The sequence below is a fragment of the Amblyraja radiata genome, chromosome 1, assembly GCF_010909765.2.
Source record: "Amblyraja radiata isolate CabotCenter1 chromosome 1, sAmbRad1.1.pri, whole genome shotgun sequence".
NCBI classification, from domain to species: domain Eukaryota; kingdom Metazoa; phylum Chordata; class Chondrichthyes; order Rajiformes; family Rajidae; genus Amblyraja; species Amblyraja radiata.
The window spans coordinates 138,307,145-138,325,046 of NC_045956.1; the positions used below are offsets into that span (position 1 = coordinate 138,307,145).

The 17,902-nt window shown below is 43.7% G+C and overlaps 1 protein-coding gene across 4 annotated transcripts in view; it reads right to left on the reverse strand.

Annotated features, from left to right (window-relative positions):
- Positions 1 to 15,093, reverse strand: part of npr3 (natriuretic peptide receptor 3) — a 93,057-nt gene extending 77,964 nt beyond the window's left edge. For 2 of the 4 annotated variants that reach the window (XM_033031372.1, XM_033031363.1), the window contains exon 1: positions 13,794 to 15,091. In XM_033031372.1, the coding sequence (XP_032887263.1) occupies positions 13,794 to 14,442 (649 nt within the window). In that variant the 5' untranslated portion in view covers positions 14,443 to 15,091. Of the gene's footprint in view, positions 1 to 13,793 lie in introns of all 4 variants that reach the window. The other 2 variants (XM_033031390.1, XM_033031381.1) reach the window with 2 other exon arrangements.
- Between the last annotated feature and the right edge of the window lie 2,809 nt (positions 15,094 to 17,902).

Genomic DNA, 17,902 nt, shown 5'->3' on the forward strand with positions numbered 1-17,902 from the left:
TCTTGATCTATTACTCTTCAGTATTTTTTTTCCTTGAGAGAAAAGAGTCCCAATCTGTGCGTCTTTGCTAAATATGTTTGGCATCATCATTGTAAATCTTCTACTCTTCCTCACTAAAGCCGTTCCACTGATTTTCGCTGGAAGCTTACGTCCTTTTCAGGACGGACGATGACAGCGAGGTCAACATTTGTAACAAGATGGACATGAAAAGAAGAAGAAGATCCTTATTTTGTAATCTGGCAACCAGAAATGTAAATAGTAAAATACAATGTTATGTTACAGATTAAAAGGCATGACAATGATCGGCAGATGTTTTGAAGAATAAATTGCCTTTACCTGTGGCAGCCCTTTCAAAGTATCCGAAAGTGCTTTCATGTCCACAATTTTTTAAGTATTGTACTTATGTTAAGGGCCTGTTCCACTTAGGTGACTTTTTAGGCGAGTGCAGGAGACTCTGCGCCGCCTCATGATCACCACATGGTCGCCACATGTTCGCTGGTGGTCTCTGGTGAGTATCCTTCATGGTCGCGAGGAGTTCCCGCATTCTGGGAACAAGTCGCGGACTCAGTATGGTCGCCGCAAATTTTTCAACATGTTGGAAAAATTTCTGCGACCAAAGATTGATCGCCATGGAGAAAATCGATAATCCTGTAGTCGTTGGTGCAGTTGTAGTGGGGTCGCCATGTAGTTATGGTTTGTCGAGGCAGTCGTAGGTAGTTTTAGTTAATCGCCTTTGCTGACTGGGCATTTTCATTGGCTCAATGGGGGAAAAAAAACGTAAGCACGAGTTTTCAGAACCAAGGATAACCGACCGGTAATGTTAAATGCCCGCTAAACTTCACAGCTGTGTATCTCTGGCTTATTCAAAGTTGGCTGGCTTCTTAAAAGTGTCTCCACTCCTTCTCCCCCCTTCTCCCTGCCTTCTTCCCCCCCACTCCCCACCCCCCCCCCACTTCTCCACTCCGCCCTCTTTTAATGGACTTACCATACACTGTGCTAGCCGTCTTAACCTTCCTGTTCATCGTGGTGTGTATCTGTATCACCTTGGCTTTGCACCGTGTGAATTTCAGACAGCGCTCCCACGCTTTCCCTGGCCCCCACCTTTGCGATGTGTGTGTGTGTGTGTGTGTGTGTGTGTGTGTGTGTGTGTGTGTGTGTGTGTGTGTTCCACTCTGACAGTCGCTGTTCCAGTTCCTGGTTTTTCAGGCGAGTGCCGCGAACTTGACAGTCGCCGGCAGTCCGCTGAAAAATCGCCTCAGTGGGGCAGGCCCTTAAGACACATAGCAGCCAGTTTTTGCACAGCTACCTCTCACACACAGTAATGTGGTTGTAAATGTTGTGACTTTTTTTAATCCATCAAAGTGAGCAGCTGAAAGTCAGAACATAACAGATTCACCAATGTTCTTCAGGGGAGTAAATCTGCCCTCCTTACTGGTCTGCCCTCTATGTGATCCCATGTGATTCACTCTTAAATACGCCACCAATGTGGCTGTATCCAGAAAGTCTTGAGTTCGCCAGCAACGTCCAAACCCTACAAAATGGATTTTCTTTTGTGAACTTTCCCCTCAGTGCTGAACTGGAATGTCAGCTTAATTTTTGCGCTCAAATATCTGGAAATCAACCCAAAACATTCTGTCTCAGAACTATAGTATTCAAGAGCAAGTTAGATATATAGCTCGTAGGGCTAACGGAATCAAGGGATATGGGGAGATAGCTGGAACGGTGTACTGATTTTGGATGATCAGCCATGATCATATTGAATGGCGGTGCTGGCTCGAAGGGCAAAATGGCCTACTCCTGCACAGCATTTTCTATGTTTCTATATAGTGATATCAACTGGACCACAACTGAAATTTGAGGGCCAAGTTGCCAGTTCTCCTGGATCCTTTGACATAATGATCAACCAATATATTTCCTTATCAACATGTTATGGCTCCACAAATGCTAATTCAGGCACTTTTTAAATGCGGTGATGGTTTCTAGCTCAACTGCCTTTCCCTGCAGTAAGATCCAGACTTCCACCACTCATCCACTGAAATAATTTTTTTCTCAGCTTCACCGTCCATTCTCCAATCAATTGCCTTAAATCTCTGCCTCCGAGTTAGTAGATGTTATCTATAAATGTAAGCACAGCCTAATGTGGACCAAATGAAAGCCAGACTCGAAAGAAGAGCAGCTGGACAATATATTTGACAGCTGTAAGTATTTAATCTTCAAGAGGCAATGCTAGATTTTGACGAGTATAATAATGGTAATTGGGAGCTGTGGCAGCAATCAAAGATTATGTCAGTGATTCGGCAGCTTGTCTGCCTAATTTTCTTTTCCATTAAAATCCAGTAATGCGTGACAAAGACAGCATTCCTCTACTGCTCGTTTTGCTCTACCACCTAATAGACCCAGGTTAAGGATCAAAAAGAGGAACCAATGTCTCCACAAATCCCCTGCAAGACAGCTGCAATTTTTAATACTGAATTATTACTGGCAGATTATTATTACTGGGAGAGGTTTCCCTCTCCCCTGACTCATAGTCTAGTTTCCCTCCCCCCTGACTCCTTCCTCTAGTTTCCCCCTCCCTTGACTCATACCTCTAACTTCCCTCTCCCCTGGCTCGCAGCCTGAAGAAGGGTCTTGACCTAAAACATCACCTATCCCTTTCTCCAGAGATACTGCTTGGCCCGCTGAGTTACTCCAGTATCTTGTATCTATCACTGGCAACAGTTTCTGATGAGGGATTAGGCTAAAGTAAACATAGAAGAAGTTGTTTAAGAAGGAACTGCAGATGCTGGAAAATCGAAGGTAGACAAAAGTGCTGGAGAAACTCAGCGGGTGCAGCAGCATCTATGGAGCGAAGGAAGTAGGCAACGTTTCAGGCCGAAATCCTTCCTCAGCTCCATCAGTCTGAGGAAGGGTTTCGGCCCGAAACGTTGCCTATTTCCTTCGGTCCATAGACGCTGCTGCACCCGCTGAGTTTCTCCAGCACTTTTGTCTACCATAGAAGAAGTTGTTGCTCTTTTCACCAAAGTGGATACCCTGATGTTCATAATGCACACCAGCAAGAGTAATTTTGCTACAGCATGCAAATAAAAAGGTAAATGGTAAGAAGGCTGTGAATACGAGGGGATTTGACGACAACGGTAAAGACATCTTTCTGACATTACACATGGTCCAAGCTGACACAAGACCTGCATCACCATATGTGACTGCCATAAACATCTGTGATGATAAGTGACCTATATAGAAACATAGAAACATAGAAAATAGGTGCAGGAGTAGGCCATTCGGCTCTTCGAGCCAGCACCACCATTCGATATGATCTTGGCTGATCATCCAACTCAGTATCCTGTACCTGCCTTCTCTCCATACTCCCTGATCCCTTTAGCCACAAGGGCCACATCTAACTCCCTCTTAAATATAGCCAATGAACTGGCCTCAACTACCTTCTGTGGCAGAGAGTTCCAGAGATTCACCACACTCGGTGTGAAAAAATTTTTCTCATCTCGGTCCTAAAGGATTTCCCCTTCATCCTTAAACTGTGACCCCTTGTCCTGGACTTCCCCAACATCGGGAACAATCTTCCTGCATCTAGCCTGTCCAACCCCATAAGAATTTTGTAAGTTTCTATAAGATCCCCACTCAATCTTCTAAATTCTAGCGAGTACAAGCCGAGTCTATCCAGTCTTTCTTCATATGAAAGTCCTGACATCCCAGGAATCAGTCTGGTGAACCTGAAGTAACTAAGAATGGTATTGTTTCAATATTTTGAAGTAACTAAGAATGGGATCGTTTATTGAAGTGTTAGAAGATTTACTCATAATCAATAGTAATTGGAAATTAACTATGCTTCCCGCTCGTTGACTTCAAATGGGTGATAATCTCAAATACATAGATATTATGATGGTCGTTCCTGTACCTGCTTATGCATTGAACATGCAGCATAGCTTCTGTTCTTTGTGCTTCTCACAACCAGCAACATCACAAATTGTCAAGTGGGGCAAAAGAAAGCCAAAGATTTTGTGGTCAATTTAAAGAGTGCCTCATGCATTGCGAGCAGAATCTTCACCTCTCTCTTCATCAGCTTGGGTTATGTAACAACCTCCTCAACTTTCAGTGTAGTAATACATTTAGATCTCTTTCAACAGGTAAAGGCAGAATCTAATAGTAAGATTAAACGAGAATTTACCAGTTTGAAGTTTGATCTGTATTTTATGAGGAGTTACGATGAGGGATTACGTGAAGAGCCCGCTCAGCACGCATGCGCGGCATACTTCAAAGCAGCGGTGTGGAATCACAGATAGACACAGTTATTGAAGTAAACATAGTAAAGAAAAGGAGACATCAGTTTATCAGTTTGACCCATATTATTGAGGGTGGGAGCGGAAGGCACGTAATCCCTCATCGTAACTCCTCATAAAATACAGATCAAACTTCAAACTGGTAAGTTCTCGTTTAATCTTACTATTTTACTTCGGAGTCACGTGAGTGACTACGTGAAGACTTCAAAGCTCTGTAATTTCAAACCGTGTAACAGGTATTACTTCACGCACTGCCGAAGTCCTTGAGGGAGGAAGTGTGTTATCGTAATCAACCAATGAATCTTTTTGTAGAAAAACACAATGGTATTTTTTAACCCGGAATTCCACGACTGGATTAGGTGTTCCTGGTCTGCTCTGTTTGATCATTCCCTGGATAACGACAGAGATCTGGTCTGGAGCTGTGAGCATGCTGTCCAGTCGCAATAGGTGTAGTGACTGGACCCTCTGTGCAGATACAAGTGCCATCAACATGAGTGTTTTGAGCACAGATTGTTCCAGGTTGAGGGATCTGGCTGGTGGCCATCCCCTGAGGTATGTCAGGACCACACTGACATCCCATGTATGGGTGAACCTTGGTCTAGGGGGTAAGAGTTGTAAATACCCTTCATTAGTTTGACCACCAGCGGGTGGGACCCCATGGCCTGTTGTCCTGGAGCTGGTTTTAAATAGACAGACAGGGCACTTCTAGCTGTGTTGATGGCTCTGTAGCTGATTCCTTCATCGTGGTGACGGTTCGCCAGGAATTCCAGTACGTTGGTGACTGTAGCGGTTGAGTAGGTGGTCCCTGTATCCAAGCAGTACTTCTCCCAGTTTTTGATGCTGGACAAGTGCTGTTTTTTAGTGGATGTTCGGAGGGATGCTGACATGGTGTCGACGGTTTGTTCTGATAATCCCAGTCCCAGAAGTGGTTTGTGCAGAATCTGCAATTTTTTTTTTCATGGCACGGGTGGCTTGTGCCCGACAATGGGTGTTAACAACTCTGGGTCACTGGGGAATACCATCGGAGTTTCAACAACCATGTCATGGAGTATTGGGAACCATGGCTGCGTAGGCCAGTCGGGTACTATCAAAATACCTGAAGCAGAGTCCATTTGTATTGTGCGTAGTCCCCGACTGATGAGGCAGAAGGGAGGAAATGCATAGAAGAAGAATTTCCCCAATCCAGCGCGAACGCATCTACCGCTGCTGCCTCAGGGTCTGGTTCCCAAGTGACATACATAGGTACCTGGTGATTTAGCCTTGATGCAAATAAATCGATATCTGGCATGCCATATTGCTTGATAACTTTTGCAAAACATTTTTTTGGGGTTTTAACATCCATTCAATGTTGTCATTAAATTTACGTGAGCTGGTGTCTGCCACTGTATTTAGCTTACCTGGCAGGTAAGTTGCTGATAGCCAAATATGTCTTTCGACACACCATTGCCAAATTGTGTTGACCAACTTGTCGCATGATACCGATTTTATGCCGCCCATATGGTTAATGTAGGCCACCACTGTAGTATTATCTATTTGTAACCGTACATGCAAGTGATGCATATTTGTGCATATGCTTTAAACCATAAAAGTCACCCAACATCTCTAGATAATTAATGCCCAGTGTATGTGGTAATGATGACTCTGGGTTAGTCCATCTATTACCTGTGCTGGATATAGAGTTAGTTGCTTCCCAGCCTTGAGCACTGGCATCTGCTTGGATAACTAACGTAGGGTTAGTGATGATAATAGGGCTGAAAACTATGCCAAATGTTTTTTGCCCACCATTGTAGTTCTGATATTGCTTCAGTGGGTAACTTCATGACACGATCATAATGACCTGTATGTCGTTTTTGGTGCCTGTACCTTTGCTCTTTGTAAGTTTTGACAGTGCAAAGGTCCGAATTATGTAGCCGGAAATGCTGCTACCATTTTCCCAATTACTCTGTTACTTGTCGAATAGTTGGTAGTTCGTTGACCATTAAATTGTTGCATGATTGTGCCAATTTCAACTATTTTGTCTCTTGGCAATGTTACAGTCATGTAGACTGAATTAATTGTGAAGCCCAAGTAGTCCATGATTGTGGATGGCTTCAACTTAGATTTATCTGGATGTAAGACAATCCCAGGGTTTCGAATAACTGTTTGGTAGCTGATACAGCTAACATAGTCAATTCCATGGTCTTGCCTACCATTTAAGATATCATCAAGATTTGCCATGACAATATGTTTTTGTCTTCTGAATATTGCCAGAGCTGGTTTTAGTATCTTGGTGAACAATCTTGGGCTGATGTAAACCCATTGGGTAACACTTTAAACTGCTATAGCTGCCCCATCCAGGTAAATTTCAGGTATCTGCGATGATCCTTGTGAATGGTACTAAATAGTAAACATCTTTAAGATCAATGCTTGCCATGAAGTATCCTTTGGAAATTAGTTGTTTGGCAGTAACAACCGTTCCCATTTTGAAATGTATATACTTAACAAACATATTTAGTGAAGTTAAGTCAATGATGATGCGACATCCACCATCTTTTTTGGGTTTAGTGAATATATTTGATACGAATTCCAAGGGTTCATGTTTTCCCATGATACCCTTTGTAATTAGTCTCACCAGTTCAGCTTGTCCCTCTCGTTTCTTTAACGGAGAGGGGAAAATACCCTCTGGGGTGAATGTTGAACTGGTGGCAATTTTTCTAGTATGAATTGTATTTGTATCCACTAGTGCCATTGAGTATATACTGATCACTCGGGATAGACTCCCGTGCTTCTTTAAACAGGTGTAATCTCCCCCCTGTTAGTATTAAGCCCCTATTGTCTATACGCTGGTAAGAACCAGACCCACCTACCTCCATGGTTATGGGTATTCTTCTGTTTCCTGCCGGTCCAACGAGTGTTGCACGTTGTCTGACGTGGCGGTGATGTTGGGGGGTGGCGCATTTTCCATGGGGTCCGCTCTGGGCCCTGGTCTAAAGAAGACTTCCGGGGATAGAATGCGGACCCCGAGCTTTCACCAGTCTCATATGGTAGACGTTGACTGATGGACGCGATGGGGTGCTGCTGCTTAGGAATTATTGTTTTTGGTTTGCTCGTCCCGGGCGTGCCCTCATGAGATCGAAAGTATTTCAAAAGCCTCTTCCATATCCTTCATATGCTTTGTGAGGTTTTTGCCAAAGAGCAGTGGGTCTGGCTCAGTGGCTGGGGTATGCACAACCCCCCAAATTTAGGATTTTATGGCAGGTCTTATGATTTGTTTACGAAGGTTGTGGTCATCTCCGTATTTGTCCACGGAACGAGCAAACGATGTGATGGCTGACGTCAGGCTTTTAACGGCCTCCTGCACGTGGGGCTGCCACATAGCGGTCCACCACACCTAGCAGCTCTTCCTGTTCCTGCACCCCTTGCATACTCCCAAGATCTTCAGCCATCGTCCCCTCTTCTTGACCAGCCCAGTCCTGGTCACCAAAGCTACCCTCGGGTAAGGAGGAAGCAATGGACAGTGCACAAGACACTGTGGAGGGAGTGCCTGAACTCCCCCTGCGAGAGCGCCCCTCACGAAGCACGTCCCGCTGGAGCTCCTGCTCCAGGAGCCGCTCCAGCGGCTCAGGCGCCTGTCTCCCCTCCCCGTGCGGGTGGAGAGATGTCCCCGTCCGACAAGTCGGAAGCCACCGGCCGGACGCCTCTTCCGTGGCTTTACTTCCAGCCCGCTGCTCAGGCGCTAGCGGGGCTGGGCTCGGCACGGTGTTGGGAAATAGCGGAGCGCCGGGTAAGCGGTCCTACCGCCTTGTTGCTGCCCCCCACCCCCCCAGATGGAACGCTCCTCCGTGGAGTCGAGCGGGGGACAGGTTTGTCCAAGAGCCTTTCTTCTCTGCCTGAAAAGCAGAAGGCTCCCTGTGAAAGAAAACCCGACCTCAGAGCTTACCTGACGGTCCGTTGTTTCACCTGTAGTGGGAGCGCCTGACTCCCGATGCGGCCGCTGTTGAACTGCTGAACGTAATGCCGCGCATGCGTGCTGAGCGGGCTCTTCACGTAGTCACTCACGTGACTCCGAAGTAAAATAATTATTTGTGGCTCAAGATGGAAAGCAGATAGGCTAAAGTATCACAAGAATCATAGTTAAACATGCAAAATGGCAATAATGTCATAGTATTGATGCCTTGCATTAAAATTTGATCTTCACTGTACTTTTCTTTAGGGGTTATTTATTACTAAAATACAGTTGATAATCAAAAATGTCACATCTGGCACCATTCAAATCATGTAATGTATGGCCCATGGACAAGTCACAAAATCCTTCCAATTATAATGCAAGTCTTGTGTGAATGACTAAAATAAACAACAAAGTTATATCTTAAACCATGACTTAGCCCCCTTTTGTACCTCAGCCCCCTATTGTACTCCCTGTACACACATGACTGTGTGGCTAGGTTCAGCTCCAACTCAATAATCAAGTTTGCTGATGACACTGTGGTGGTGGGCCTGATCTCAGACAACGATGAGAAGGCCTACCGGGAGGAGGTGGCTGATCTGGCACTCTGGTGTCAGGACAACAGCCTTGTCTTGAACATCAAAAAAACTAAGGAGCTGATCGTGGACTTTAGGAGGGCACATCATCTGAGGATGTACACACCATTGAGGATAAATGGGGATACTGTGGATAGGGTGAGCTGTTTTAAATATCTGGGAGTCCACATCTCTGAGGATATGACATGGACATCACACGACGGAGCACTCGTGAGTAAGGCAAGGCAGCGCCTTTACCACCTCAGGCAATTGAGGAAATTCAGAGTGTCTCTGAGGATCCTCCAGTGCTTCTACTCAGCGGCTGTGGAAAGCATCTTGTCCGGAAATATCACGATTTGGTTTGGGAACTGCTCTGCCCAGGACAAGAAGGCTCTGCAGAGTGTAGTGCGTTTGGCCGAACATACTATGGGAACTTCACTCGCCCCTCTGCAGGATTTATACATCAGAAGGTGTAACTCCAGAGCCAATAAAATAATGGGAGACCCCTTCCACCCCTGCAACGGACTGTTCCAGCTGCTACGGTCAGGCAAATGCCTCCGTTGCCATGCTGTGAGAACGGAGAGGTTGAGAAGGAGTTTCTTCCCAGAGGCCATTAGGACTGTAAACTCCTATCTCACCAGGGACTAACTTTTACTGTACCACTCTACTGCTTTTTTTTTAAATTGCTGTTTTTTTTCCCTTTTTCCTTCCGCCCACAATATTTAATATGTAAAAGAATATGTGATTCTGTTTGTAGTTTGTTTGGTTGTTTGTTTGTTTGTCTTTTTGCACAAAGTCTGGGAGCATTGCCACTTTTCATTTCACTGCACATCTCGTATGTGTATGTGACGAATAGACTTGACTTGACTTGACTTGACTTACGTAATACTGACTGTTGGTCACCACAACAAATAGAACCAATCTGTTATCAATGGAAGAGAAAGGAACCACAATCTGCTGATACTAGACAACTGACCATGTAAATTAATAATTAAGATTCATTTTTTAAGGCAGATTGAAATGTAAGAAGAAATAGAAGGTTATTTTAATGCAAGAAAGTAAGTAGGATCAAAAGGACTTAATATATGGAGAACCCATCCAGTTTCAACATTTTTTAAACGTGATTAATAACATGAACTGCAGTCACAGTTATTATGTAAGCGGCTGCAGTAGACCTAAAATATCCATTTGATAGACAGATGAAATCCTTTTTTAATATTTGACAAAGGTATAACCTTCAGGTTTTGCAGCACTCCCATTATTGCTGAAATATGTATGTGAATGCTGGAGTGGGAATTTAAGTTAACATTTAGCTTCAAACCATTTAGCTCAGAAATAAAGATGCTACTAATTAAGCCAAGCATCGCTGGAAATAGCATTGCGATAAGGCCAATGAATAAAACAATCTGTAATACTTGGAGCAGGATCTGATATACAGCTTTGAATATTACAATGAAACTTTATAATTTTCTTAATATTCATTCCCACTAGCAAAACTGGAGTTCATTGCCTGGAATTAGCCATCTTCCAACAACTGAATGGTTTGCTAGTCTACATCATAGAGGGTGCCGTATTAACTAATGTTTTGGGGAGTGAAGTCACAAATTATCCAGTTGATGCAATGGCAGCAGGATTCCCTCCATAAAATATCAAAGAATTTGTTGAATTTTAGAAGAATCCAACAGCTTGTGTTCACTTAGCAAAGTTGGCAGAGTCAGTAATACTGCAAGAACAACTTACATTCATTCAGCATGTCATGGAAACATTATCAAAGAAAATTTGCTAATAAGCCCCATCAGGTGATATCAGGTTAAAATGTAATTAGATGCATTAGGGCAACATTTGTCATGATTACTGTGGTGCAGCAATGAAAATAGAAAAAATGTACGGTTCTAGAATTGGAGCAAAGGGAGATATTTCAGAACATCATAGGGATGGGCAGAATTTTGGCATGATGAATATTTTAAAATTGGCCTGGAACTGGGTTAACAGGGTTTGCTCTGAGTTAGCATGAAGGCAGCAGAGTTATGGATGAGCACAAGTCTATGTGGCTCGAAGGGCCGAATGCCCTACTCCTGCATTGATTAACAACATATGGTTACAATAGTTTAAAATGTTTAACAATTTAAAAATTTCTCATTTTGTTTTTTGTCTTAGTTTAACTCAATTTGGGAGAATGCAAATATCAAGACAAAATAACTGGGTGTTATATAACACATGTTCCCAATGTTGGATACGTGTTATATAACTGGGCAAAACCAGTTAGCACAGGAAGGGATCTCATTGTGAAGCATTGGGAAAGAGTTAAAGTCATGCATTATTTACAAAGAACATTTTCGAGAAGCATTTAATTTGGTTATGGTGCAGAGTGGCAGTCCTTTAAATATTCAATATAGAAGTTATTCTGATCTTTATCTCTTCTGTAAAAATGAAGAAACAATTAAAATTGACAAGACAGTTTGTGGAAACTGCCTATATTTTGTTTGTGCCATTGAAATTAAAAGAGGATTTTTTGCCTGAGTATACCCTTATCAAACTTGCACTCCCATTTCCCTTCCCTGCCATTAATATTCCTTCCTCTGGCTTCACATTTGTGCTTCTCCTATCCTTATCTCACACCTTTTGTCTTTTCATCTCTGGTTTTTATCCACCTGTATCTACCTATCACTCATCAGGCTTTGGCATGTCCCTCCTTTCTTCCAGTTTCTCCCTCCCACCTCCTCCACAACAATCAATCTGAAGAATGGACCTGATCCGAAATGTCACCTATTCATGTTCTCCAGAGATGTTACCAGACCCGCTGTGTACTCCAGCACTTTGTGTGCATGGTTTTTTTTTTCATAAACCAGCATCTGCAATTCCTTAATAGACACAAAAAGCTGGAGTAATGCAGCAGGTCAGGCAACACCTCTGGAGAAAAGGAATAGGTGAGACATTTCAAGACCCTTCCTGTTTCTTCATTATGCTCCCATTTGTTTTGGCAAACATTTTTGGCCAGATCGAGGGTTTAATGTTCAGCAACTGAATTACTTAATTATTAGTGAATTTCTATGATTATATTGTTGCTGTATATTGGTCAGTTTAATATATTGATAGTTTTGATATATTATGTGACAGTGGCGTTCGGTGTTACCTTAAATGTTTTGCAGTACCAGTGCTGCAAAATACCACAGCCTGGAGTGGAATCCTTTAAAAGTCTCCAAATACTTTTTGGTGAGGAATGTTATTTTAATCCTTACCACTCTAATTATTCATTTCAAATTAAAAATGGGTGTAATTGTTTGATAAATATTAACATTAGATGCTGTGAAATAAATTGGACCCCAAGATATGAAAACGACCCATCATTGACAAATGTTAATGTTTTGTTTTTAAAAAAGGTGTAGCGGGACAAAGTCTGGCAATGATAGATGGATACAGGTGAAGGGGGGTAATTGGTCAGCAGATGGATAGAGTGACAAGGTTAAAGGTGGAAATGAGACAAAGGGATGTTAGGTAAGATGAGAAGATGAGTCAAATGTAAAGGCAGGGGGGAGGGGTGGTTGGAAATGATGGGAGTTGGGGAGATGCTATAAAAAGTCAAAATAACCTGAGGGATGGAAGGAGTAGTGGGACTGGGATGGGGGAGAAGAGTGGGTTCACACCAGGGTGGAGAGAATCCAGTGTGAAAACACACACCACCAGATTCAGGGACAGTTTCTTCCCAGGTGTTATCAGGCAACTGAATTATCCTACCACAACCAGAGAGCAGTGCTGCATTACTATCGACCTCATTGGTGACCCTCGGACTATCCTTGATCGGACTTTGCTGGCTTTACCTTGCACTAAATGTTATTCCCTTATCATATATCTATACACGGTAAATGGATCCATTGTAATCATGTATTGTCTTTCTGCTGACTAGTTAGCACGCAACAAAAAAAATAAAAAGCGTTTCACTGTACCTCGGTACACGTGACAATAAACTAAACTGACCGCAGGGGGGAAAGAGGGGCGGTTAGGGTTATATTACTTGCAGATTTTGCTCCACCCCTTCTCTTTCCCAGCTTTCTCCCCACTACTACATCAGCCTGAAGAGTCCCGACCCCAAACCTGGATTGCCCGTTTCCTCCATAGTTGCTGCCTGACCCGCTGAGTTCCTCCAGCACTTTGTCCAAGATTCCAACATCTGCAGTTTCTTGTGTGTGCGCGTGTATGTGTCTCTCTCTTTCACTCTCTGTTATCTAATATGCACCCTTATCCCCTGTCCCCACGGTAAGACACGGCGCGTTTATTCCAGTGGCCCGTCCACCTACTTATGGAATCCACACACATGAGCTTCCTTGTGTTCCCTTTATCTTGTATCTGTACCTGTGGATGGCTCGATTGTAATCGCGTATTGTATTTCTACTGTTTAAGAAGGAACTGCAGATGCTGGAAAATCGAAGGTACACAAAAATGCTGGAGAAACTCAGCGGGTGCAGCAGCATCTATGGAGCGAAGGAAATAGGCAACGTTTCGGGCCATGGCCCGAAACGTTGCCTATTTCCTTCGCTCCATAGATGCTGCTGCACCCGCTGAGTTTCTCCAGCATTTTTGTGTACCTTGTCTTTCTACTGACTGGTTAGCGCACAACAAAATCTTTTCACTGTGCCTCGGTACACGTGACAATATACTAAACTAAACCCTTCCAATCTGTCAGGAAGTAGATCGAGTTTATTTGACCAAGACCTGCGTCCGTAACCGTGCAACAAACCGATCATCTTTCTACACTCTCTCCAAACTCACCTGTATGCACACAATGCACTATTCAAGCGCCTTGAGTATTAGAAAGGCGCTATATAAATCCCATCCATTATTATTATTATTATTATTTAAATGAGAATATAATACTGGAATCTAACTTATTGAACGCATTACCGAAGTAATCTTTCTCCCATTAGGCCGGGGGTCATACGCTATAAGCATGGCAATACAGGCACGGGTGCATTTCGGAAAGTTGTTACTTAAAAGTGCACTCACTCCTGGCATGGTCGCGGATTTCCTGCAAGGTGTGGTCAAACTGATCGTCCTCGTCAAAGACACTGATGGAGTGCATGTGATAGTCCGCATCGACGAAGGCGACGTGGACCCCTTCCACTGTGAAGAAGCAGGTTCTCTCCTCGAAATCTTCCGCGTACACCAGGGACACCCGCTTCCACCTGTAGCGCTGGAACATGGCCAGAAACATATCGCCCATCTTGGAGTAGGACGGGGAGACCCGCGTGAGGTGCGAGTATTCGGGGACTTTGTGGGTGAAGCCAGATGCCAGGGGTCCGGCTGAGACCATCGGGATGTTCCAGTGGGAAGCCAGCCTTGCGACCGGCGCCGCCGCGTAGTCGCACACGGGACCCATGATGACATCGGGTTTCTGCAGCAAGCTCATGTCGACCAGATGAAAGAGAGCCTTGTTGCCACATTCCGAGTCCAAGTACCGCAAGTTGAAGTTGAGCTTGGGCTGAGCCAGGTTCTGGATAGCGTAGTCGATGGCAGGTTTGATTCTGTTCATGGAGAAGAGGTAGGAGTTCTCCACCGGCAGGAGCACCAGGACGCTCACATCCACCGTGCTGCCAAGGACGAGGGAAACCCACGCCGAGTATAAGATAGCTCGACCGGTTGAAACAGACCGCATCTTTTTGGGAGCAGCTCAGTGCTTTGCTCAGTGTATGTGATGGGGAGAGACAGAGAGAGAAGGGGGTGTGAAGAGCAACCCAGAAAGTCGAAGGGGGAAAAAAAAACGTTGCAATAGTTGAGAGAAGATGGATTGGGGTCTGCTCTCTTGAACGCGATCGTACACCGTGGAAAAACTGGTTGCTTTTTGTGTTGAGTGTTGCAAAGCCACCGTTTAAATAGCGGGTTAGCCAAGACTGTACCACAGGGAGCCACGGGGAGGAGGGCTTGATCTTCCAATTGGTTCCCTGCGTCAGTCCGGAATCATCTTTCTGTTCAAACGCTTTTTTTTTTACACTGCAACATCTATTCTCACAGCTGAAAGAAATAAAGTATTCTGCCTTGAACTTCCGAGGGCTGTGCTGGATAGCGAAACGCTTAAGTCCTTCGTTGCAATTTTTTTTACAAACATCCTCATTTATTGTTCCAGAAACAGGCAGGCAGAGAGAAGTAAAGGATTCATTAGTGCAAACTTCTTCCGTAAAGTGAGAAAAATGCAGAAAATCTTGCGACACGAATCGGTGACTAGAGTTCCCGTGTGTGCAAAAAATCCGGTTCTTAGAGTCAGGCAAAAGGAGGATGAATCCACAACACTGCCATCTGTCGATGCGTGTGGCACTGGCTTGCAGCCACCGCAACTCCGCACGGCTTCCCTCGGGCGACCTCTGCTTCCCTGTTGCAAATCCCACAGCTGGGATCCGTTCCTCCACCAGCCTGGATCTTGCATTTGCTGCTCTTCAGGTTCCGACTTTGCGCGTTGTTTTCCTTTAAAAGGCCGCTGACCTTAAAGCACGCAAAGATGAAGCGGACTCTTAACCAACTTTACAGAAGTTATAAACGACTGATACTCTAAACATGCGTTGCCTAAATGTCTATGCCTGATGCAGAAAAGCGCTCATATATCGCCACAGAACCGTGAAAGGGACTAACATTTTATTAGCGAAGCAAAGTGCTAGCTTTAAAAATAATTCCCTCCATGAGACAAATTAGTCCTAATTAGTTCAGAATTAGTTTCGTTTATTATTGTCGCATGTACCGAGGTACTGGGAAAATATTTTTTGAAGCGTTCTATCCAGTCAGCAAAAAGGCGGATTACAATCAGGCCATCCACAGTTTACAGTTACAGGATAAAGGAAATAACATTTAGTGCAGCGTAAAGTCCGATGAGGTCTCCAATGAGGTAGATGGTAGGTCAGGACCGCTCTCTAGTTGGTGAGAGGATGGTTCAGTTGCCTGATAGCAGCTGGGGGGGAGGGGGGGGAATGCTGAACTTTCTAAACCTTCTAAGGAAGTAGAGGCATCAGTGTGCTTTCTTGGCCGTTGCTGGACCAGGAAAAGTTGCTGGTTATATTTACTCCTCAGAACTCCTCAGTTTGGTGACGTTTTCAACCATCTCCACTATGGCGCCGACAATGTATGCCTGGTTATATGTATCACTTCGCTTCTCGAAGCAGATCACAATCTTGTTTGTCTTGCTGACATTGAGGTTGTTGTTGTCTTGGCACAAGATTACGAGGTTCTCAATCTCCTTCATGTACTCCGTCTCATCATTATTTGATATCTAGCCCAAGACAGTGGTGTTGTCTGCAAATTTGTAAATTGAGTTGGATTTGTATTTGGCTGCACAGTCATGAGTGTATAAGGAGTATAGAAGGAGCTGAGAGCAGATTTTTGTGAGGCACAAGTATTGAGGATTATCGTAGAGGATGATTTTTCACCAATCCTCTCATAGTGATCTATTTGTCAGGAAATCGAGGATCCAGTTGCAAAGGTAAATGCTGACTCCCAAGTTCCATGAGTTTGCGATGAGCTTGGATGGAATAATAGTGTTGAAAGCAAACCTGTGGTTTATTAATAGAAGTCCGATGTAGGTGTTTATTACTTCGAAACACATTCGATACTCTAAATTAAAATGCATATTGCTCTAGAAGTGAAAAAGTAGGTTTATCGCGAGATAATTCAAGAATTCTCCCGAGTTTCCCCTGATTCGAACTCGGAGAATAACGGTATTAGCTGCTCGTAGTTACTCGGGGCTCTCGTGGGCATTTTTCAACATGTTGAAAAATCTTCACGCGTCTTCACGAGCTTACCGCGTTTCCCGAGTACCTGCCGTTAGCGTTACGAGCCGCTAAGAGACGTCCCGAGCTCTGACGTACCCGCTACGTACATTCCACTTCTTCCGTAAAGTGAGAAAATGCAGTTTGATTTTTTTTTAAACTCGGGAGAGCTCTTGAATTAGCTCGTACAGTGGGACAGCCCCTTTAGAATAGATAGATGATCTTATGCACACACATTGAGAGACTTTTTAATTCCCTTCTATGGCTGATTGTTGAGACAGATACTTTCTGTGGCTTTTTCTCAACAGCAGAAGACATATGGTAGTGCAGAAGGTGTTTTTGTGTTTGTTCTGTCATACTTTCTTCAAGGTTGTTGATGGCGGGAAGGAATGGAAAGAGAGAAATCCACTCTCGATGTGAACCCCCAATATAGTATTGGCTAACCGAAGGGTCGAACGATGGGGTGTTTGATGAAAGAAGACAAACACTGAGGGGGACTAAAGGTTAAGATATGCAAAAGCAAACTCTTGCAGATGAGTCTTTTATCATCATATGTCCCAAAAAGGACATAATGAAGAGTTCTTAGCAGCAGCAGTACAGATAGTGCAATAGTGCAAGACAAAAATATTGCCGCAGGTCAATGTAGTTCTGAACTTATTTGGAGGTTATAGTGTTTAATAGCCTGATGGTTGTCGGGAAGAAGCTGCTCCTGAATCTGGACATTACAGTTTTCAGACTCATCTGTGTGAGTTTAAAAAAAAAAAACGCTATTCATCAGGTCAGATAGCATCAGGGAGAAATGGACACGAATTTTCAAATCAATGACCTATGATCAGAACCAATAAAAACTAAAAACCCTGAGGTATGTTTAGGACTAGTTGCATGAAATTTTAAATTAATTTATTGGATTTGAGCATCATCGCTGAGTCAGATATTAGATGTTCATTTCAGAAATGACTGGTGAGCTATCTTCTCTAGGTCCTGAAGTTCAAATGGTCAAGGTACTCTCACAATGCATTGTCAATTTGATACAACATAGGGGCTTGCTGGACCATTTCAGTTTCCACTTAACAGTCTTGCAGTGGATCAGGAGTGGTATGGTGGAATAATGGAAGGCTTCCTTCTTTAAGGATTATTAAAATAAAAACATAATTTTTACCCAATTTTTACTCTTAAATTATTTAATTGACAGCCAAGATGGGTTTTGGATTTATGTCCCCCAGATCGTGATGTCACGGTCGTGATCATGATGTCACGATCGTGATCATGATATCAAATCTCTGGATTATTAGACCAGGGACACAACCTTGTCACCACTGTGCACTGATAATTCAGAACATATTGTTTGGGTCCATGCTGCAGTTT